Raw genomic sequence first — 25,308 nt, 5'->3', positions numbered from 1 at the left:
ATATATATATATATATATATATATATATATATATATATATATTGGGGGGGGGGGTAAAAATAAAAAAGAGAAACTGCACATTGCATATAAAAATAATGGCTTTTTTATGAACAGTAACGATATATATATATATATACACAATTAGATGAACTGAGGTAGAATTAAAAGGTATAAAAGTCATTATTTTGAATTGTTAAAGAGATTCAAAGTCATACCGGTATCGTCAAAAGATATTCACTGGCTTTGAATGAGCACTGACTTCCAAACGGTGTCGGGTCTACTAGTCCCTGAGTAAAAAGATTATATGCAAGGGAGGAAAGCAGTTCTGGAAGTGGTGCAATTAGGGTAGATATATATATTGTAATATGATTGGTGTATAGGATGCATGGAAATTAGTGGTATTGTTGGTAAGGTTAGTAGTGTCCTGTATTATGTTATGTGTTCATATTGAGTTCTGGATGATATTTATTAATGAACGTCGCCTCTTTATTCATTCTTTGCTGTAGTTAGGTGTACTGTGAACTTTGATTGAAAGGGAAAATTAGGAAGTTTGGTTTAAGGTTCCTAGCACATTTTTCTGTGTTCACTGGCCTGTATCTGTCTGTATTGTGGATAACGGATTTGTTCTTTGTGAAGAGTTGTTCTTCGTCGGAGAGACATTCCTGTTTGCCCAATATATTGATTACTGCACCCATAAAAAGGTCTTTATTTTTTATATCCAACATGCATTTTCTCTTTTTTCTTTTCCCTTATTCATACCGCGTGTAGTTTCTTTTCTCTTTGAAACCTATTTCTATTGTGTTTTACTAAACGTGAGATTTAAAATGCCACAGATACCAAACTTTTCAGTTAAAACTTTCAACGAAGATACTCTAAAGGAACTAAAAAAGATTAGCTCGAATTTGAGACTCATAATTAATAAGATTGATGAACATAAACGATTTACACAAGAAGAGAAAGGGCAATCTCTGGAACAATTCAATCAACATTTGACCGAATTATGCACCACTCTACAATCGTTACCTCATAATTGTTGCATAAATGAAAATCCCCTACAGATGATACACACCATAGAACATCCACTACGTTAATGCAATCAATTAAAACCGTATTATCCATATCTGGAAGGAGGAACTTAAAGCCAGAAAATTTTCTTTCTGGAATATTATTAAAAACAACTACACGGCAGAAAGTTATGAACGCTGGTTAAATTCAACTCCAGTAATCTTACCTCGTAAATTTCAAATTAAACTAATACCAAACGAACAGGACCAACAAAGACAATTAAGGGAGAAACTAGCATTGGAAGAAAAGGAAAACGGAAATGGAAATCCTTAAACGTAAGCGTTAAGAAATGAACATAAATTTAAAAGCATAGATGAGGAAATATATTCCGTATTAAGGAAACATTGAGATGGTCAACTGCTGGAGAGTGTTTTTAAACAATGGAAAACAACTTGTGAAACTGAAGAATTGCCAACAACGCTGGGAAAGAGAAGCTAATTTTGTTTCCAATACTACGAAACACCGTTCAACATAGAAAACATATCAGATAACCCCTTCCTGAAGAAACATAAACAAAAAACCCACGCAAAAATGACCTTACATTTCTCTGGCTCAAACCACAGACAATCTAGGGGACACAACTCAACCAACCTCACCTCACTTCTACCTACAAATAACTTACAAACAACAAACAGGGAATCCGCTCGTAGTAGAAAATCCGGACGTAATTTTCAAGGCTCCCAACATACAAATCAAAAGATCCACGCAAGCCTCCAGACTAACCCAAACATTCGAGAACCACTACCTACAAATCTACCCCCATCAACTCTCAGATAAGGGACAAATTTGCTTCTGACACCTAGCCTCAACATGGATACTTCAAGCATTCAACTAGACACAGCTTAACTAGATAACAGAACTTCTCCCTCCACCCACATCACAAAATTAAGAATAAATTTAACCCAAGCCACATCAACCATAGACAATATAACAACTCCCAGTACAACCATAACTTAGTCCACTACAGAGTCACCCCACCACAGACATACTACCACAGACACACTGTGCAACCATTTTCTCCTATACAGACCTTCCACATCAATCCACCTCCTACAACCATTTTTTAGACCTAAATCAGAGAAACAGAGATGTGAAATGGAACAAAATATACATGAACAACTGGAAATAATCAACTTATCAAAGAAAATCATAAGTACTACACAAACTAAAATTCTAGCAAGAGGTTTAAAATTTACTCCAACCCCCCGCTGATCGAACCCGAATGAATTTAAGGATAACACTATGGCTTTCTGCCGAAAATTACGCCACACAGAAGCACTTCACAACTACACCAGCGAAGATGACTCAATAGTAAAAAACAAAAGTGAATACTGTCCTACAATAGGCAGAAATAAAGCACTTGATGCTTTTTATGAACACATTACCAGTTTTCCTTTTAATACCTTACAAAAACAACGAATCAAATCAAGCCTTAATGTAAATGAATGGAACGACCTAATCGAGATAAAAAATGATATAAACCTCACCATTACAGAAGCCAACAAAGGAAGTGCGGCAGTGGTGATGGACACAGAGTACTACAAAAATGTTATACTCTCCAAATTGGAAAATAATATTTACTATGAGAAGATAGTACAATACAAACCACAGAAGACACTTAAAAGCTTATCCTCCTAACTTCAAATACATGGAAATGGCCTCACTAAACATGAAATTAACTATTTATTCAATGTTAAATACAGATCTACTCTATTCTGCGGAGTACCTAAAATACACAAAAATCTACATATTTGTAAATCTTGCAAAAATTCTCCTAGCGTATGCATTAATGTACCTCCCACTACTGACTTCAGACCCATCATTGCTAGCCCTGTTTGTGAAACCCACCGTTTGAGCAACTTTCTCGAAAGCTTACTCAAACCGTTTCTAAAATATATGAAAATCTTCATCAGGGAAGACTTAGACATGCTTAAACACCTCCCGAAGACAATAAATGAAGGAACCCTGTTATTATCATTCGATGTGGTGAATTTGTACACTAATATCCCACACGATTATGGTATAGAAGCAATCACCTTCTGGCTAGAAAAATACCCGGAAGAGATCCCAGGATGCATCAACCACAGATTCATAATTGCAGCACTCAAATTCATCCTACTGAACAGCTAATTAATGTTCGATACAGTTTAGTATCGACAAAAATGTGGAATTGCAATGGGAACTCGAGCTGCCCCAGTGATTGCGAACCTTGTAATGGGTTACCTAGCACTTAAAATATACCAATACTCACTACAAAAATATGGCACCTCATTTCATTGCTATTTAAAGGAAGACTGAAAGAGGTATTTGGACGATTGCTTTACACTTTGGAAATGCAGCATGGGCAAACTCCTTGACTTCAAAATAATGCACAACGATATCAATAGCAACATACAATTCAGCATGGACCACAGCAATAAACAACTTCCGTTTCTTGACATCCTAATTAAAATAGTTAATAACTATATCGAAACAGACATCTTCTATGAACCCACAGATTCTAAACAATACTTATTATTCAACTCATGCCATCCCAAGCACATAAAAATTAATATACTTTTAATCTAGCGAAAATAATCTGTACTATAGTTTCGGACACCTATACTCGTGAACGAAGACTCCTTGAACTCAGATCAATACTAATCAAGAGACATTACCCAGCATCATTAATAACTGATGAGATTAAACGAGAAAAGGAAATAGACATACGAACATTAAGGGAAGTCAACCGAAATACCAAACCAGACTTTAAAATACTCCCATACTTCACACACAACCATAGAAACAATGATGCCTTCAACATTATCATACAAAATCTATCCATTCTCACAGGAGATAAAACAATGAAAAAAATTTTAGGCTCACACAAAATTATCAAGAGCAAAATGCAACCGAAATCATTAAAAATAATATTAACCAACACAAGACTATATCTATTAACAAAGGAACCAAAAGTGAAAAATACGGGCGGCCTAACTGTGGCACATGCCCCCACCTTTTGGCGGGTACTGATGGGCAAACAGGAATGTCACTCCGACAAAGAGTAGACCCGACACCGTTTGGAAATCGGTGCTCATTCAAAGACAGTGAACAGCTTTTGACAATACCGGTATGACATTGAATCTCTTTAACAAAATAATGACTTTTATACCTCTTAATTCTACCTCAGGTCATTTAATTGTATATATTTATCATTGCTGTTCATAAAAAGCCTATATTTTTTCATATGCAATGTGCATTTTCTCTTTTATTTTTAGTTTTCACATATTTATACAAAGTGTAGTTTCTTTTCTCTTTGAAACCTATTCTACTAGATATATATATATATATATATATATATATATATATATATATATATATATATATATATATATATATATATATATATATATATATATATATATATATATATATATATATATGTATATATATATATATATATATATATATATATATATATATCATGATCATCACCATCATCGTTTAACGTCCGTATTCCATGCTGGCATGGGTTGGACGGTTTGATTGGGGACTGGCAAGCCAGGTAGCTGCACCAGGCTCCAATCTGATCTGGCAAGGTTTCTACAGATGGATGCCCATCCTAACGCCAACCACTCCGAGAATGTAGAGGGTGCTTTTACATTCCTGCGGCACAGGAGCCAGTCAGGCAGCACAGGCTACGCTTGAATGGTGCTTATTACGTGCCACCAGCACGGGTGCCAGTCAGGTGGAGCTGACATCAGCCACAAGTACAATTTCCAGTTTGATTTTGATTTTGATTTTACTTGACTCATCTTTTCAAGCATGGCATGCTGTCCAACAATCACAGCATCTCTCCAAAGGTCTCGGTCTCTTGTCATTGCCTCTGTGCTGTGAGGCTCAAGGTTCGAAGGTCGTGATTCCCCGCCTCCTCCTATGCCTTCCTTCCTTATATATATGTATGTATGTATATATATATATATATATATATATATATATATATATGTGTGTGTGTGTGTGTGTGTGTGTGTGTGTGTGTGTGTAAATAATAGTAATGGCATTTTTATATAAGCTTAAAGCTCATGGCGATCATCGTACAATGACTAAGGAAAATAGTCCAATAAAGTGGCGTATAAGCCCTCGACAGAATAAAGAAGGCTTTCCAATCGGTGTCATCGCACGGTAAGCGTTAAGCTTATATAAGAATACCATCATTATTATTATTTAAAGGATTGTAAACTCGGCGGCGTATAAAAAACACATTCGCACCGAAAGCATATATATATATATATATATATATATATATATATATATATATATATATATATATATATATATATATATATATATATATATGATGGACGCTTCTGATACTCTGTTTGCTCAATGGCGATTAGTATAGAACTAAATAACAACAAGGGCTAATTATATATGAAACTCAAGAAATTCAAAATAGGCTAAAGTTATCATTTGCTATAGATCTACCCAACAGACTAAACCTATGATCAAAGACATTCCCACCATCCAATTTCATTTCAGATATACAGCACTCGAGATCACATGATTATGTATACCTATAACGAAAATGAGGGTAAGGCCGCAGACGGTAACCTGGTTAGGAGGTTGATTGTTGATTAGAGGACGATGGATCAACTAAAAAAATAAATGCTGTATACAGTTGCTTGATCTATTAAAAGTAATAGCTAAATCTTCCATACGTCATGCGTACCATCTTAAAAAATTGGGTTTTACACATACTTAAACGCACTAAATCTGAAGAAAAGACAACCTGAACAAGGCTGGAATGCTTTCGATCAAAACGTTTGCTCTATCAGGGTTGAAATGAATCTGAAAACAAACAATACATTTCAATAACAATATTTATATCTAACCCAAATAGTACATTTTAAGGGTCAGAATATAAATGATAAACTGAAGGTAGAGTTGTGTAGCAAGGAGACTTCCTTTTCTATCAGGCTGAACCTAATTCAATCTTACAGCACGACAGCCGGAGTATGTGATTCTAATTGTCTAGAATTGACCAATCAGTTTTTTTTTTAAAGAAATTTGGTTGTACGAAGCAACGGAATTCATCAGATATATATATATGCTTTCGGTGCGAATGTTTTTTTTATATACGCCGCCGAGTTTACAATCCTTTAAATAATAATAATGATGGTATTCTTTTATAAGCTTAACGCTTACCGTGCGATGACACCGATTGGAAAGCCTTCTTTATTCTGTCGAGGGCTTATACGCCACTTTATTGGACTATTTTCCTTAGTCATTGCACGATGATCGCCATGAGCTTTAAGCTTATATAAAAATGCCATTACTATTATTTACACACACACACACACACATATGTATATATATACATACATATACATATACATATATATATATATATATATATATATATATATATATATATATATATATATATATATATATATATATATATATACATATACATATATATATACATATATATATAAGGAAGGCATAGGAGGAGGCGGGGAAGCACAATTTCCCTCAAGTATCTTGTTTCTAGTACTAAATTCTCTAATGTAAGTTTAGTTACATATTTTTGTTTCAGAACAGTGAGTTCTGGTTTACACGGACAAACAAAAGTTAAGTCGATAGACAACAATTTCTGGTGCGTCGTACAAAAATTCTTTATGGTATTTCATAAGACTTATTTATGGTCTCGTTCCGATTACTACCAAAGTCACGATTGCTTTCGATTCTTTGGGGGTCGATAATGAAATGCAAATTATGTATTGGTAGTGGGTCTTAATTAACTATACCTTTCCTACTACAAATCCCCTTTACGATAGGCACAAGTCTTGAAATGTTGTGGGGAGGGAGATGGTCGATTTCATCGACTCCAGTGAGTGACTGGAACTTACTTTATCGACCACAAAAAGATGACCTCCGAATGTAAAGCCGGAATAAATGCCACTAAGTATTTTGTCCGGTGTGCTACCCTAACGATCCTGCCAGCATGTAACCTTCTCTCAATTACAAATAAAACTGGAAATCTTGTTTCTATATTAGAAATCAATGTTTAGTTTTGTTGTCTTTGTCATACATACAGGATTCTTTTATGCATTGGAAGGAAGACACGTGGTTTGGATATCAACGTCTTAATCGTTGTAACCCCAAATCAATAAGATTGTGTGAAGAAATCCCTTCAAAGTAAGTCAGCAGATCCTTATTTAGAACAATTATATATTTAAACAATAATTTAAATATCTGGGGCTCGCTAGGCATTACCGAGGTCCACAGATATTAAAACAGTTTTAATATTAATTTCCCTTTCAGTTATTTTGTTTGTTTGTTTGTTTTTTTATCCATAAACAGATTTTCTAATACAGGAAAACCTAGACTTTTCTTGTAATTTTTTTTAGTATGTAAAGAAGCAGAAAAAGTGGGTTTATTAGAACTGGCAGCGGCAATCGCGTGGTTCTAGAGCATGTGTCACTTAACGTAGTTCTCTAAGTGGAATTTAATAGGCACGAACTGCTTGGGGACCCGTTCTGTATACACACATGTAGAATCAAGAAGACATCATAAAGAAGAATGGAGAATTATACATCTTCAAAATCTATTTATTCAAGTGTTATTCTCAGCAAATACCAATCCGACACGTGTTTCTGCTGGATAACTGTCCTAGTATCCCTTGATCTGGCATTTATGAGCATTCAGTTGATTCACTTGCGTTACACATTCATCGGAGGCAGACATTCCTATGCAGCTTTGTTCAGTTTGGCTGGATGAAACGAACTGAGGATTCAAGTTTTTGGAAGTCCTTCTTAAAGTATATTCTAGGTGAATGATCATAAAATACTCAGGGTAAATGCCAATAAAGTTTGCTTTGAAATACGCTGTGGCTATAGTTCTAATATCACTTAAACATAGAATGACTTAATAAAATTTGAATAAGGTTAATATTATGAACCCAGCAGATATAAGTAAATAAGTGAGCATAAAACAAAAAGGTCTACAAAGATAATGAAATGTCCATCATCGTGCCAAACACCACAATAATAAGAATAATGGATAACGATGTTATTTTAAGTAAATCCCGTACTAAATGTAGTAATAGATTTATTTTGAAAACATACAACAGATATAAAAATGAAGTTGTTAACAAAAACAGTGACCCCTACCCACTAAAAGAAATGCTAGATCTAGACACATATATTATATTATAATGCAGTCTTCGGAACTCAGATAGTCACAAATATACCTGCAAAATTTTTCGCTGCATTAAGTTTCCACCATCTAACAAATAGAGTCAGATTTTCAATCGGCACACGATTAGATTTGCTTTTAATACAAGTACGAACCTAGCCCAAATTATTGTAGCGTACAATTTTTAGAGTTAGAGAATTAACTAATAGGAACCTAGTAAGCACAAATAATAAAACCAATATAAATATTAGTAATATAACTAGTAATAATAATAACTATACGGATAAGGTGGAACATAATATGAATGATTCTAGTGGGATAATGAACTATTTAGTTAGCAGTAGTAGCGAAAACACTAAAGAACTACAGAAGATAGTATAAAGGAGGCAGCTGAGCCCAAACTACACTCATCTGAATTAAATGAGCTGAGTAAGGAAATGCAATGATACATCTACTTCAATCTATAGCGAAACTGATAATAACCATAAAGTGATACGTAACGTTATAGATGGGGTACATGATATTTCTACCGGTAACAAGCATAAGTTAGTACTAATAAGCATTATCGTAACTATAAGAACAAATTAGTATGTCCACTTGAAGGCAATGTCTCATAAAAATGCTTAGTTTTTAGATGTATAGTAACAACTGATGGCACTTCTGATTATTACATATGTTCTTGTTCTGCTTATTTTAAACAAAGTTTACGCAACCACCTTTCTTCGTTCAAAAATGGGGGGAAAATGAATTTTAAGTTTGAGTGGATTCATCTGGATTTTAAAGAATAGGGGTGATATATATGATATTAAGTGGACAAATATTAATAGCACTTCGCCGTCTACTGTTGGGAATTCGAAATGTGATCTCTGCTTGGAAGAAATATTCCATATTCTTACCTCTAATTGCAGGTTATTGAATCGCGGAAGCAAATTAACAGTAAAGTGAGCACAGTCGTTTAGAAAAGTATTCAAGTATTATAAAACTGTATTGCTATGGGCTGGTCTCATTACTCAAATTGAAACGATATTTCTCCTTTCTTTAGATTTCTTTTAAATATGTCCATTTACTTTATATGGTATGATATTCATCTGATCATTAGTGGTCAGTGAATGTGAATGAATGCTGATCTAATTAAGTTTTCTTTCTACTTCTAAATGAATAAAATAATTTGTTCCCTTAATATCTAAAACATATTCCTTCTCTCTAAAACAAATGATTTTATCTAAAATCTATCAACCCAACTCAATAGTTTTTTTCTAATGTAGACGACCATTGATTACCACTGATCGTTTTGAGTGCTTTTAAACTTTTTCTCGTAGACTTGGTGTGGATGAAGCGATGATGGAACCAGTTCTGAAAGGAGAAACACTGGAAGGATTGATTAAAAAGAAACGTCTGTTTTACACAGATTTAGAAATTTTGGATGGTGTTATACACAGAAAAGAATATGATGTAAGTCACACACACACACACACACACACACACACACACACACACACACACACACACACACACACACACACACACACACACACACACACACACACACACATACACGCACATACACTTAGATACAAAGTTGCACATGCACACAAGCATACATGCTCATAATATATCTACCCAGCTATGAAAAAATATGCATCGTTCTAAAAATAGCCTTTGAATTCTTATCGTTTGTGGATTCATGTTTCTATTCATCCTCAGCCTAAGTACTAATGACTCACAGATAGTTGACTCCCTTTCATTTATCTTTCACTCCCCTCTACCCCATCTTTCGCCTGCCCTCCCCTTCACTCTACATTCGTCTCTGTCTCCTTTCTCTCTTAACTATCTTTATCTATTTCTCCATTAATTTATTTAATATATTTAATCAATTACAGTGTGGGAGGTGTTTATAAGCCATTTAAAAACACACAAAATTCGTTGGATTCACTTCAACATTTAAATTTAATTTGTCAAAATATTTTCGTGCTGCATCACGGGATTTTGTCAGTGAACAGGACACGGTCTCAAAGCGACAAAAATATTTTGACAAATTTAATTTAAATGTTGAAGTGAATCTAACGGTTTTTGTGTGTTTTTAAATGGCTCATAAACGCCTTCCACTCTGCAATTATTTTTATTTCAGCACACACTCTCAGATCAGGTCACTTGCTATGCAAGTACATCTCCGTAAATTTATATTCTATGTTTTCGTTTTTTATACATATTATATACCTTATATTTTATTCATTTCTGCTTCAACTGTGCAAATCATTCTCTTCTTACTCTCTCTCTCTCTCTCTCTCTCTTTCCTTTTTCTCTCTTCCTAATTTCCTCTTTACTTCTTTCTTTATTTCCTTCCGTTTTTCCTTTCTTTTCTTTTTTCTCTTTTTATTACTCTAGTTATTTTTTCTATCTCTCACCCATTTTCTGCTGTACCTTGTACACTTCCTTCTCATCCCATTGTATTCCAAAACGAGTATAAAATGCCTCGTCATCTTTCCAACTTTTCACATAGTTATCTCTAACTAAACACAGTAAAACGGTCCCTGGTAATTTGTTGTGGTTGGTCATTTAAAAAGCATTTGGAACATTTACTTCTGGGTTTCAATCAACCATAATGGTCAAACGCGAAGAGGAACCCTAATATAAACTTGTGTTTATCCTTATTTCATCTACATTTGCCCTGTAGGTCATAACTAGTAATAGTACCCGGTATAGAAGTTACTTAATGACTATACAGGAAGTAAAGTGGATTATGGTAATCTACGTGGAGTGTCAAGCATAACAGTAGTAGTCGTTCCCAGTCAAATGGCTCTAGGTTCAGTCCTACAGTGTGGCGCCATGGCACCTTGGGCAAGTGTCTTCTATTATAGCCTCTGGCCAACCAGAGTTTTCTGTGCGGAGATGAGAGATGGAAACTGAAAGAAGCTCGTCTTATATGCATGTGTGTGTGTGTGTCTTTGTGACTGTGTTTGTCCCCCGCAACTGCTTGAAAATCGATGTTGGTGTGTTTGTATCCCTGTAACTTAGCGGTTCAGTAAAACTGACTGATAGAATAAATACCAGGCTTTAAAACAAGTTCTGGTGTCGATTCATTCGACTAAAAATTCTCCAAAGTGGTGCCCCAGCATGGCCGCAGTCTAATGACTAAAACAAGTAAAAACATTAACATGTGTGTGTGTGTGAGTGTGTGTATGTAGATAATATTTCAAGATTTCTTGGCAATAGAGAAAGAGCTGGTTTCTAACCCAGATCCAAGACACCTTCATTGGAATTTCAACATCATCATCATCATCATCATCATCATCATCATCATCATCATTTAGCGTCCGCTTCCCATGCTAGCATGGGTTGGACGGTTCAACTGGGGTCTGGGAAGCCAGAAGGCTGCATCAGGCCCAGTCTGATCTGGCAGTGTTTCTACGGCTGGATGCCCTTCCTAACGCCAACCACTCCGTGAGTGTAGTGGGTGCTTTTTACGTGCCACCTGCACAGGTCCCAGACGGGGCTGGCAAACGGCCACGGACAAATGGTGGGTATTTACCCATCAACTGGGTATTTTTGTTTGTATGTACATGTGAAGATCTGTGTATTTTGTTTTATGTACGTATTCTCATGCATATATATGCTCATATATATTTAAATGATAAACTTCTTGAAAGTTTTACAGATGTTTACAGTTCCAGTGATGGATTGGATCTGTAGTCTTCGAATCAGCTTTCTGCTTTCTGGTTATGTATGCATATGTATGTATATGCATGTATATATATTTCAGATGTGTGCTCCCATTGCATTATTTATGCTGAATTCAAACGACGATTTGACACCAATTGCAATACAACTGCAGCAAGACAAAAGACAAGGAAATCCTGTAAGTGTTTCTAGAATAATTTTATTAGTTTTGTTTAACAATTGCTTTTGTGTATATTTTAGTTTGAGAGTCTTTCGGTTTTGTTTAAAATTCTCAGTCTCAACAACCTCAACAAGCCAGTTGATACCTAACTGTCAGAGCAGAGATTTTCCATATTTATCACTATTTCGGTAGATCTGTTGAAACAATGTAAGCTTGTGCTACCATCACCCCATTGAATGGATTAAAGCTTAAGTGTTTATTCACTAAATATTTGTTGCTCTCAGCAGTCTTAATCCTCACCTACATATTAGCTAATGCTATGAAACATCTTTAAACGTCAAACGACAGTGTCACTCTTAATACTGTACATCAATATTCTCTGTATCACTTTTATTCTTTTACTGGTTTCAGCCAGAAGCTGGAACCATGCTGGAGCACCGCCATTCAATGTTTTGGGGTCTCCTTTTGGTACTATTTTTGGTGAAGAAGCGAGTTGGACGAAGCTGCTCTTCTTTGTGCCTCCTGTCACCATGTGGGCTCATCTGGGGGTTCAGATAGAAATTTGTTCAGGTGCTTTCTGAACGTTTTCCCATCTAACCCTTGCAGATCTCTAAGGTTCCTTGGGAAGGTGTTAAACAGCCTAAGCTGTTGCAATACTGAGTCCTTATCTGAGATGAAGAAAACGGTATCTTTGGTACTAAGCAATGCCGTCTATTTCGGTGGTTGGTATAGTATTTAATAGATAAGGCGGCGAGCTGGCAGAACCGTTAGCACGCCGGGCGAAATGCTTAGCGGTATTTCGTCTGCCGTTACGTTCTGAGTTCAAATTCAGCCGAGGTTGACTTTGCCTTTCATCCTTTCGCGGTCGATAAATTAAGTACCAGTTACGCACTGAAGTCGATATAATCGACTTAATCCGTTTGTCTCTCCTTGTTTGTCCTCTCTGTCTTTAGCCCCTTGTGGGTAGTAAAGAAATAGGTATAGTATTTAATAGTTGGAAGCTAGACCTTCCAGGATCTTCCATATCACTGCATACCTTCCTCGCCTTCTCTCCAGTTTCCCTTCTTGTAGCCTTTCCCAGTAGCAGCTCATCTGTTTCACGAGTCAATGTTCTTTGTGTAGTGGTGCTGGATTACTTCAAGTTCCGTCACTAATATATTATGCTCTGCAGTGACCACAGTGTGGAGTGGGGGGGCAGTAATCCAGAAGACTGAGGACAAATGTCCTCCATAGGAGTAGCTAGGTATCTTCATTTGTGGTTTTGAATGAACTAAGGACCCGTCCAGTTACTCGCCTGCACAGTTTTGCCATCCTGGTAATATTCACATGGAATGTTGCATCACTACTCATGTGCATTCCCAGGTCACACCCCAATTCTAATTCTGGGATTGCTCTAGCCTCTAGTCATATGTATTTCTATAGTAGTCTGTTTGTGGGCCGATGGTGGAGTGCTTGAATCTTATCAGCATTGAACTGCATGTTATTTTCATCAACCCATTTTTATATTGCACACACGTCATTTTGTAGTTTTACTTTGTCACCAGGGTTCTTGGCTGCCTGAGATACTTTTGATACTTTCGTAACAATGATTCATTAACAGTTTCCTATTCTCTTCTCTTCATAAGCAGTTGTCCGAAAATGTCATCATGGTATTATGTACCGATGAGACATAATGTTGCAGCCAGGACACTGCATAAGGAGATCACTCGAAAGGATAATTCTGAGGTCAAATAAATAAGAACACACAGTATGGTAGAAGCCATAGCCACTCATAATAAAAAGGAACACTGGTGGGATATCCCAGTGAAAACCTCAATAAACATAATAGAACTGACATAGTGATTTGGGACAGAGAAGAGTAACCACACAGTTGAATCAAGATGTGAAACTCACTTTGCAGAAAGTGGTTGAGGAATGCCAACAAATAATAACCTTCGAGATGATACAAGAAAGATAGAAGACAGGAATAATAATGTACAAATGTGTAAAGAAAGTACAGAAAGAAGGAAAAATTTTAATTCAAAACGGTGGTATGATTGCGGAGATCGCCATTTGAGGAAAGATTGCCCCTTAAAAGATAAAACCTATTTTAAGTGTGGTAAAATTGGACATATACAGACGAAATGCCGGTCAAAGAAAATGGTAAAACAGAAGAAAGTCTATTCAACAAAAGCAAATTATACCAGACAAAACCGAAAATTGTGTTGGTAGAAAAAATGGGTTTCAGACCAAAATGCAATTAGATACCGGTTCAGACGCATCGATAATAAATACGGCAACATGGAGTAAGATAGGCAGACCGTTGTATAAAAAAACTACTAGGATACTCTACGGTGTGTCAGCGGAACGAGTTCAATTCTTGAGCGAAATTTCACCAGAAATAAAACTTAAAAATAGGACGCGAAAATGTAAACTAATGGTATCTAAGAATACAATGAATCTGTTCGGGACAGATTTAATGGAAGGATGGATTCGACCTGTAGGATCTATCACTGAATACATTATGTAACAGGGTGAAGGCATCACAGTCTGTGTCAGAGAAAGCATCGGAAAAAATGAAATTAAAATTGAAAAAGATGTACCCTGATATTTTTTCGAAAGAGCTCGGTACGTGTAAAAAAATTAAAGTAATGTTTGAGTTGAAAGAAAATGCGGTGCCGATGTTCAAACCGAAAAGGAATGAACCTTTTGCGGCGTTAAATCAAGTTGAGAAGGAATTAAAAAATTGGAAGACATGGAAATGATTGAAAAAGTAGACTACTCTGAGTGGGCGGCTCCTACTCTATATATAAAAAAGAAGAACAACGAGATAAGAGTATGTGCGGACTTCTCAACTGGTCTTAATGATTGTTTAAAAAATTACAATTATCCGCTTCCAAACCCAGAAGAAATATTTGCTAAGTGCAATGGTGGGAAAATTTTTCCAAGCTGGATTTGTCAGAGGCCTACCTCCAATTACTGGTAGATGAAGAACGTGCTGAAGTATTAACAATCAATACTCATAAAGGTCTGTACCGTCTCAAAAGACTGCCATTTGGGGTAAAGGTCGCACCAGCAATGTTTCAGTAAGTGATGGATACTATGCTAGCAGATTGTGAGTTCGCGGTCCCATGCTTGGATGACATATTGATCAAAAGTGAATCAAGGGACCAACATATTGAACATATAGAAGAGGTTTCCAAACGAATGTGTGATTACGGGTTCAAAGTAAGGGAGGATAAATGGGAATTTTTCTTGATAAAAATAAAGTACTTATGACAGGTGATCGATGAAAACGGGCGAAAACCGGACCCTTCTAGGATCGACGCGATAAAAAAATGCCTGCTCCCACTAACAAAACAACACTACAAGCATTTTAGGTTTGGTAAGTTATTACCAGTTGTGCATACCTAAAATGTATGAGCTAAGAGTTCCGTTGAATAAGTTGCTAAAGAAGGACTCGAAATGGAGCTGGACAAACGAATGTCAGAAATCATTCGAGGAATTAAAAAGCAGTTAACATCAGAGTTATCATTAACTGATTTCGACCCAAATCTGAAAATAATTGTGGCATCGGATGCCAGTGAATATGGTGTAGGAGCTGTGATATTGCATAAATTTAATGATGGTGAAATCAAAGCTATTGCACATGCATCGAGAATTCTATTACCAGCAGAAAGAAACTACAGCCAGATTGAAAAAGAGGCGTTATCATTAATCTTCGCAGGAATAAATTTCCATAAATTCTTACATGGGAAGAAGTTTACACTGCAAACGGATCACCGACCGTTATTGTCTATTTTTGGTTCGAAAAAGGATATCCCCACGCACTCAGCAAACCGCTTATAGTGCTGGGGAACTACTCTGTTGAATTACGATTTCCATATGGAGTTTTTGCTATCAATGAAAATGGGACACGCAGACGGGTTGTCTAGGCTAATTCCAAAATATGAGGAACCTTTTGAAGATACGGTGATTGCATAGTTAAAACATAAATGGAACTGAAGAACATTTTGTACAAAGTAGTACGTAATTTGCCGGTAACGCTGGAAGAAATTAAATTACAATCGGGAAATGATAGGTTCATAAATAAGATTAAAAAATGTTTAGTGTGTGATGAGGTATTATTATATGCACAAAGAGTGGTAATACCTTAAGCACTGCAAAACAGAGTATTAAAAGACTTACATGTAGGACATCCGGGGATTATCCGGATGAAGAGCATTATGAGAAGTTACGCTTATTGGCCGAAAGTGGACAAGCAAATTGAGAGACTGGTAAAACAGTGTAGCGAGTGCGCTATGGCAGCAAAGGCGCCCCCAGTGCAGATTTAGCCATGGCCCAAAACGGATTCGGCTTGGTCTAGACAACATGTGGATTTCGCAGGACCAATAAATGGCTCTCATTATATCATTGTGTTGGATGGCTATTCCAAATGGCCTGAAGTGTGTACATGTTCAAGGCCAAACACAAGTGTGACTATTGACTTCTTGGAAGAACTGTTCGCTCGTTATGGAGTGCCAGATACGATCGTGTCGGATAATGGTACACAATTCACGGCGAAGGAGTTCGAAAGATTCTGTAAGTCGGTTCAAATGAAGCATGTGTTAACTCCGCCATACCATCGGAGGTCAAATGGGTTAGCGGAAAGATTCATCAACACATTCAAGTGAGCCTTAAGGAAGACCTGACGGGAAATCTTTGAAGATACAAATATGACAAAGTTTTTGCAAGTGTATAGAATAACACCGAATCCAAATGCAGAGCCGGGTAGGTCATCCGCAGATTTGATGTTTTCTAGAAAAATTCGTTCTATTTTTGACAAATGGTTGCCGAACAGAAGTATGACTGGACGTCTGGGTAACGTAATGTACATGGTAAAAGGACCAAAATATGAACACAGAAGGCATTTAAACCGATTAAAAAAAGATATACCAAAAACCAAGAGAGGCGAGAAGAATAGATTTATGGTATGATTTGTTCCAGGTCCCAAAACCACAAGCAAAAGTGTTCGGGATCCCGGAACCACAAGCAAAAGCAGAACCGACACGTAGGTCGAACAGGGAGAGAAAACCTACAGAAATGATGGAAATTAACGCTAAGAGAACAAGATATGCCAGTTTATCACCGAGGAAATAAAATTGATAAATTCGGGTTTAAAAAGCTCAAAAGAGGGAGGTGTTGTGTGGACGCCCCCAGACGATGAAGTAGGCTAGCCCAATATGTAGATATAGAGGGAGAAGTCTAGACGTCGAGAGTTGAGTTGATTAGAGGTCATCCGAACGTGCGACATAATAGGTTTATACATGTAATTATTGGGTAACTGGGATATGTAATACACTGCCTACGTACCAGTCTTGAGAAATTAAGAAAGGAGAAAGCAGATTCGAAGTCTACAAATCCAGGGCATCACTGGAAGAGTTATTTAGATGATTGCTTTATACTTTGGAAAGATAGCATTGACAAACTCCTCGATTTCAAAATAATGCACAACGATATCAATAGCAACATACAATTCAGCATGGACCACAGCAATAAACAACTTCCTTTTCTTGACATCCTAATTAAAATAGTCAATAGCCATATCGAAACAGACATCTTATATAAACCCATCATCATACAAAATCTATCCATTCTCACAGGAGATAAAACAATGAACAAAATTTTAGGCTCACACAAAATTATCAAGAGCAAAATGCAACCGAAATCATTAAAAATAATATTAACCAACGCAAGACTATATCTATTAACAAAGGAACCAAAAGTGAAAAACTGCGGACGATCTAACTGTGGCACATGCCCCCACCTTTTGGCGGGTACAGTGTTCCACTTTAAACAAGGTGAAATATTTAAGATAAAGTCAAAGTTTACCTGTGCTTCGGAAAACCTAATCTATGCCATTACACGCTTAGGGTGCGGTAATCAATATATTGGGCAAACAAGAATGTCACTAAGACAAAGAACAAATCCGACACACACAATACAGACGGATACAGGTTAGGGAACACATAGAAAGGTGTGCTAGGAATCTTAATCCTAATTTTCCCCTTCTATCAATGTTCACAGAATACCTCAGTACAACAAAGAATGAATAAAGAGGCAACTTTCATTAATAAATATATTCCACAACTCAATATGAATACATAACATAATACAGAACATTACTAACCTTTCAATTAATACCACTAATCCCCATACATCCCATATACCATTCACATTAAAGATATATTTCTACCCTAATTGCACCAAATCCAGAACTACTTATCTCCCTTACACATCTTTTTACTCAGGGACTAGTAGACCTGACACCGTGCAGTGATCGGTGTGCATTCAAAGCAATGATTAATAATTTTACGAAACCGGTATGCTTTTGAATCTCTTTAACAATTCACAATAATAACTTTCATTACTTTTATTTCTACCTCAGTTCATCTAATTGTATATATCTATCGTTACTTTTCATAAAAATCCTTTAGTTTTTTTTGAGTTCCAATGTGCATTTTCGCTTATTTTTCTTCTTACTTCTCCCTATATCCTATGTATGTTACAATTCTTTGAGGAAATCAACTTCCCATGAGATTTGCATGTCTATGCAACCATGCTGGATATCTATGCGTATGCGTTGATCTGGTTGTCTATATGTCTGTGTGTTCCAGTTAATTTCATTTCGATGTTCAAATATTTACTTATGAAATATTGACATTTACCACTTTCTTTTAGGTCTTTCTTCCAACAGACGATGAAAGCGTTTGGACTCTTGCTAAAATGTGGTACAATATGGCTGATGCCAATTATCATCAATCTGTTGTGCACATGGGTATTATTATTATTATTATTATTATTATTATTATTATTATTGTTGTTGTTGTTGTTGTCGTCGTCGTCGTTGTTTTTCTTGTTGTTGTCGTTGTTGTTGTTGTTGTTGTTTGAGTTCAAATTTCGCTGGGGTCGACTTTGCCTTTCATCCTTTCGGGTTCGATTAAATAATTACCAGTTATGCACTAGGGTCGATGTAATCGACTTAGTCCCTTCTCCCAACTCTAAGGCCTTGGGCTTCCAGTAGAAAGGATTGTTATTATTATTATTTTATTGTCTTTGCACAGCTTCTAACGCTAGAGATGTACTACAGCGTCAGCTGTTCACTACCAGTGAACTAAGGTAACACCTCTTATTTTTCGAGCACCTTCCGGAGTATTGGAGCGGTTCCAAGCAGTGCTGTTTTCTGCAAGTCTCCACACTTATTGCAGCCCCTATTTGTTCCACGTACTGCTCGAGATTTTTACTCACTGTTCCCAGGGCTCCAACAATTATTGGTACTACTACCACCTTATTCAGCGATCACAACTGCTTAACTTCCCAAGCTAACTTGTCATATCTCTCGACTTTTCTCTCTTCCTTATCACATACGTTGTTGTCAGCTGGGCATGCTATATCTATCATCCAGCATCGTTTGCTTTTTTCTCAATTAAGACTATGTCCGGCTTCCTATTCTCTATCTCCTAGTCGAACTGAATCATAAAATCATATAGGATCTTTGCATTATCATTTTCGATGGTGCCTTTGGGTTTATGTTCGTACCACTTTTTTGCTCTGTCAAGTCCATACTTGTTGCAAAGTGTCCATGCGATTACTCCTGCTACAAAAATGTGGGATCATATCGTACGCCTTACGATAATCGATCCGTGACATTGCTAAGTTAGTTTTCCTCCTCTTGCAGTCTCTAAGTACAGTTTTGTCTTCCTCTGGCACTTACGCTTGCACCCCTTCTGCTCTTGTGGCAGGACTCTATTTTTTGCCAGATGTCCGTACATTGACTCTGCGACTATTCCAACCAACAATTTCCACGTAAGTGACAAACAGGATATCGGCCTGTAATTGTCTACCGTATTGCCTTTTCCGATGTTTTTCAGGCACAGCACAGTCCTACCCAATGTCCCACCCACTCTGGTTTTGCTTGGTCGGCATTTAACAAAGTGTTGAGTTGCGCAGCTATTCATGCACGACATTCACCAAATCTTTTGATCCAGTAGCCTTGAACTCCATCTGGTCCCGGGGCCTTCAAGTTGGTCATTTTTTTTTTTTTGCTGATTTCTTCACTTCCTTAACTGAAATGACTATTTCTGCCTGTTTTGGACAGGCTACTGTTTGTTTCAGTTCTTGCAACCATTCAGCATCCTTCTTGTGCTCCTTGTCTTTGCTCCAGATGTCATTCCAAAACCTTTGACTTTCAATGTTATCTGGTATCAAATTTTCATCTGTACATCCTCCATTTATTTCTTTATAGAATCTCTTCTGATCTACTCCGAATAGCCTATTCTGGTGGTAACCCTTCACACTTTAGTCGTATCTTACCATCTTTGCTTTCTTTGCAATGAGGCGCTGTTTCAGTTCCTCCATTACCACTTTCAGGCCCTTTCTTTCAATATTATACTTCCTTTTCAGCGCCCTGTATTTTTGTTCGCTTTTAAGCTCCCCCTTCTCATTTCGGCCTAACTCAGAAATGTCATTCGAAAGCATGTCTAACCTCGCCTCTATTCTTCTTTTCCACCATGGATCTTTTCTTTTGTCACTCCCATTATGCTTCTTTTTCTTGACATCGACACCCACTTTTTCTGCTACAACAATACTTGCTGCTTTGATCAAATTATTTGTTTCTGTGATGTTGTTTGTTCTGATGTATTTCAGAATTTCATTGACATTTTTCGTTTCTTGGTTCAATTTCCATCGATCAACCTGTTTAAGTTTGCAAATAATGTCGCTATCAATCTCCTGTAGCCCTGCCTTTATTCTGTTGAAGGCCCATCTGTAATGTCACCATTAGTTTTATTGTCTTCTCTCAAACCATCTATATGTATCTCATCGAGCAAGCTATCACTGTTCTTTTACTGTGGTTTATTAGAGATTTCAACACTGTTTTCTGCTATGAGATTACTTTTATCTGTAGGAACTGTATTTTCATCGTTTCCTCTGCTGCTGTTTTCCAATAACTGTCTTTTGATAGCTTCGAGTTCTACTTTTGTGAACCAACGATTTTTTTCTCATTGCTCTAGCTTGATCACATAAGCTCTGTTCCGTGAGTTGATCATGCATATTCTGTCGGTATCCCCTATATGAACCCCTTTTTCGTCTACAGGGTTGCTCAGGTAGTAATACTCCATGACAACAGCATTGAATTCTGTGTTCCGTCTATGCCATGTGTGCTGGTCCATTGCTGGGTAACGACAGGCTGGAGTCGGACCAGTATCTGTGAGCCTGCCCGGTGGAACACTGTCACAGTTTATGCTAATATTGTTTGAGTGCAATACTCCATTAGAATGATATAATTGGCGCTTCGTGTTCCATAGTGACATATTATACTTTAAAAAATTTGACATCACAGGAGAAATTTTGAAAATGTCCAGCGATTTCAGAATTCACGAATGCGGTATGCTGTCAAAGGCTTTTTTTATAATCAATCCATGAAGAGCTGAGCTTTCTGCGCTTGTTATGGCAGTTCTCAAAGATCATGCGATTAATTAGGAGCTGATCTTTGCATCCGTATGAGCCTCGTCTGCATCCTTTTTGTTCAGTGGGGAAGAGGTTATTCTCTTCCATAAACGTATATGTTTTCTCTACTAGAATAGATGTCAAAATCTTATAGGTAGTAGATAAACATGTTATAGGAGGTAAATAATACCATTTGCCATCCAATGGGGTGTTTTTTCCGGGTCTTTCATAATACTATTATATAGTGCTAGTGCATGCATATGCAGCTGCGTGTGTGCGCACGTACACGCGAGTACTGTCCAAATCTCCGACCAATCACATACAGCTAGCTGGCATTCAATTGGTGTATCAAGTTTCGGGCATTTTGATTGGGTTTTGGATAGAAAATTCACATAATAGTCACTTCTATTAATTTTTTAATGGCTTTGCGGGGTGAGTGGGAAATGTAAAGATGTGCACGATCACCCTTGGACGGTTTGAAATGATCATAGAAAGTGCGAACCCACTAACTGAAAAATTGTGGATCTCTATAAAGGACACACACACAGACATTTTGCCGTTTATATATAGAGAAATTACTAACATTTTGTGTGCGGACGAGAGTGATGAGAGCCAGAAATTTGGTACTCTATCAATAACAGGGGATTTCCACTTATGAGCCTTCGTTAGTATTCTCCTCAGGTTGGCGATTGAGATGTCTTCCCATACCTGTTCATTATTATTATTATTATTATTATTATTATTATTATTATTATTATTATCATCATCATCATCATCATCATCATCATCATTATTATTATCATTATTATCATTATTATTATTATGTCTTTTCCTTCTTCAAATTTTCTTCCGTTTCTCGCCGAGTGTTTTCCATACACCTAGGGCAGAGAAGCTCATTGTATGCATTCCCAGATTACATGCGCAAATTCACAGATAAAATATGTATTTAAAAATTAATAAATATTAAATTCATGGATGGATGTTGTTTTCACAGCGATAGTGCTCTTCTCAGTACATGAACCGTACCAGTTAACACGATTTTTTCCACTTCCTGTAGGGATGGTAAGCCTGGAATCATTTTCAAATAGGTTTCAGTACCTTTTTTATCATTCCTAGAGATCCTACAATCACTGGTACTGTAGTTGCCTTGAGATTCTGCACTTATCACTTTCTACTGTGTTTAGTATTATTATTACCATTATTATTATTATTATTATTATTATTATTATTATTATTATTATTATTATTATTATTATTATTATTATTATTATTATTATAGACGTCGCCGCACATTATACAATATCATGTGGTTGTTGATTGAAGATGTTGTATCTATCGGGGTTTTGTACTGTTTGTCAAGTCACAACAAGGACCTCACACAGACAGTACTTTACACAATATGCGTGCAGTTCCAAGTAATGCCGACTTTTGCAATACATCTTGATTGTAGGGTATTTTTAAGGTTTTTAGTTGCTTTTTTTTTTTTTAGATTGGGTGGTATTGATTGCTTTTTCTGTGTATAATAGATCATGTTTTCCTCTAGCCTTCTTTCTGCAACCTTTCTGTTCTTCTTGTAGTAGGTTCTGGTTGTCAAGGTGCTCGTAAATGCTTTCTGAAAGCATTCTTGTTAACGGATTCCACACTAGTGGTAAGCAAGTGATTGGTCTATAATTGCTAGCTGTACTACCCTTGCTTTTATCTTTCATAAGGGGTTGTGTCCTCCCTCTAGCCATCTAATCTGGTATTATTCTTTCATTAAGGCAATCCTGGAATTGTTCCCTCATCCACCTTCATTTAAACTACTAAATTTCTTTTGCCATTACCCTTGAACAAACTCTAGTCCTGGCGCCATCCAATTCGGCATTTTTCCTAACACTTAATACACTAGGCGCAGAAGTGGCTGTGTGGTAAGTAGCTTGTTTACCAACTACATGGTTCCGGGTTCAGTCCCACTGCGTGGCACCTTGGGCAAGTGTCTTCTACTATAGCCTCGGGCCGACCAAAACCTTGTGAGTGGATTTGGTAGATGGAAACTGAAAGAAGCCCGTCGTATATATGTATATATATGCGTGTGTGTGTTTGTGTGTCTATGTTTGTCCCCCTAGCATTGCTTGACAACCGATGCTGGTGTGTTTATGTCCCCGTTACTTAGCGGTTCGGCAAAAGAGACCGATAGAATAAGTACTGGGCTTACAAAAGAATAAGTCCCAGGGTCGAGTTGCTCGATTAAAGACGGTGCTCCAGCATGACCGCAGTCAAATGACTGAAACAAGTAAAAGAGTAAAAGAGAGTAGCTAATCATAGATTTGGCTGTTTCTCACTCACTGCTTCTTTCCTCACTTTCTTTAACCATACTGCATTTGGTCTATCCCAAATATTACTGCAAAACTTTCTAGCTTCTTCCGCATTAGGTTTCTCATCTTTATTTGGTTATAAAATCTCCTCTGGTCTGTCTCAAATAATCTATTCTGTTGATACAGATCTATTCTTTTCTTATAACTGGAGATGCTGCCTGCTACTGCTATGATACGCTGTTTCAAATCTTCTATTATTGTCCCAAATGCTTTCTTGCCTAGGTATCTTTCTCAAGGGAAGATCTGTATCTTGTGCTTCTATTCTACTCAGGCTTCTATTCTACCCAGGTCTTGTTTTAAAGTCTCCACTTTGTTTTGTAGTCTCCTTTTCCACATTTGCTCTTTTCTAATCTTACCCAGTGGAATATCTAATCTTGTGGCAAGTACTACTACCCCTCCTGCACAGATCAATAAGTTAGTGTCTCCTATATTTTTAGCATCTATCCTGCTGCTGATAACAGAATCTACTTTCCAGTCACTCCTTGTAGCTTCCTTCTGTTGATGTCTTTTAATGCTGGAAATCTTTTTCTTGTTTCTTTACTCATTTATTTCCTGAAACTCATCTAAAATATTCTCATCTTCCCCACTTAAATCACTCAAATCACTCAAAGCCAGTTGTCCCTTCCTTATTGTTATTATTTTTTCCTTTGGGTTCTTCTTTTGTTTCAGTTGTATCTCTTATGTCGTTGTTTGTCTTTCCCACTGTCTGGTCTTTCTTTTCCAGTTCTCAAGTGATCTCTTCTCCCCTCCATTCTGTCATCCACTTCATTAGCTTGATCTACTGATCTCAGCTCAGTTACTTGAAACATACCCTTCTCTACCCAAAGTATCAACACCCATTTTCTATGGCCCCTTCTTTTAGGTTCACTTTCTAATTAGCACTGCATCACTATCCTGTTTCCTTCGCTGGTCCACTTCCTCCTCCTTGGAAGTCGTAGAGATGCATTGTACTGTCGGTGACAGTAATTTCTGCTTGATGAATACTTTATAAGGAACATCTCCAAATCTTCTGGGAAAATGTTATGGAAAATTAACCATAAAATAAAAAAAAATGTCTATATATTATTGCTAATAAAATTTGCAATACATACATACAAACATGTATATATATATAGATAGATAGATAGATAGACAGACGGAGAGATACACAGACATGCAGACTGGTAGACAGATAGATAGATAGATAGATAGATAGATAGATAGATAGATAGACAGACAGACAGACAGACAGAGAGATAGATAGATAGATAGATAGATAGATAGATAGATAGATAGACAGACAGATAGACTGATAGACAGATATACAGACAGATAGATAGATAGATAGATAGATAGATAGATAGATAGATAGATAGATAGATAAGTTTCTTTATTGGCCACACAGGGCTGCACACAGATGGGACAAGT

The 25,308-nt window shown here is 36.7% G+C and overlaps 1 protein-coding gene across 1 annotated transcript in view; it reads left to right on the top strand.

Moving 5' to 3' along the window:
• LOC115215551 (polyunsaturated fatty acid lipoxygenase ALOX15B-like) overlaps window positions 1-25,308 on the top strand; it is a 234,486-nt gene that overhangs the window by 9,649 nt on the left and 199,529 nt on the right. The window contains exons 4-7 of the mRNA XM_036505710.1: window positions 7,145-7,245; window positions 9,564-9,696; window positions 12,005-12,100; window positions 18,782-18,878. Coding sequence (XP_036361603.1) covers window positions 7,145-7,245; window positions 9,564-9,696; window positions 12,005-12,100; window positions 18,782-18,878 — 427 coding nt within the window. The remainder of the gene's footprint in view (window positions 1-7,144; window positions 7,246-9,563; window positions 9,697-12,004; window positions 12,101-18,781; window positions 18,879-25,308) is intronic.

The sequence above is a fragment of the Octopus sinensis genome, linkage group LG9 (genome assembly GCF_006345805.1).
Source record: "Octopus sinensis linkage group LG9, ASM634580v1, whole genome shotgun sequence".
Classification (NCBI taxonomy): domain Eukaryota; kingdom Metazoa; phylum Mollusca; class Cephalopoda; order Octopoda; family Octopodidae; genus Octopus; species Octopus sinensis.
The sequence above is the reverse complement of the archived record's forward strand: the minus strand, read 5'-3'. Positions and strand labels throughout refer to the sequence as shown.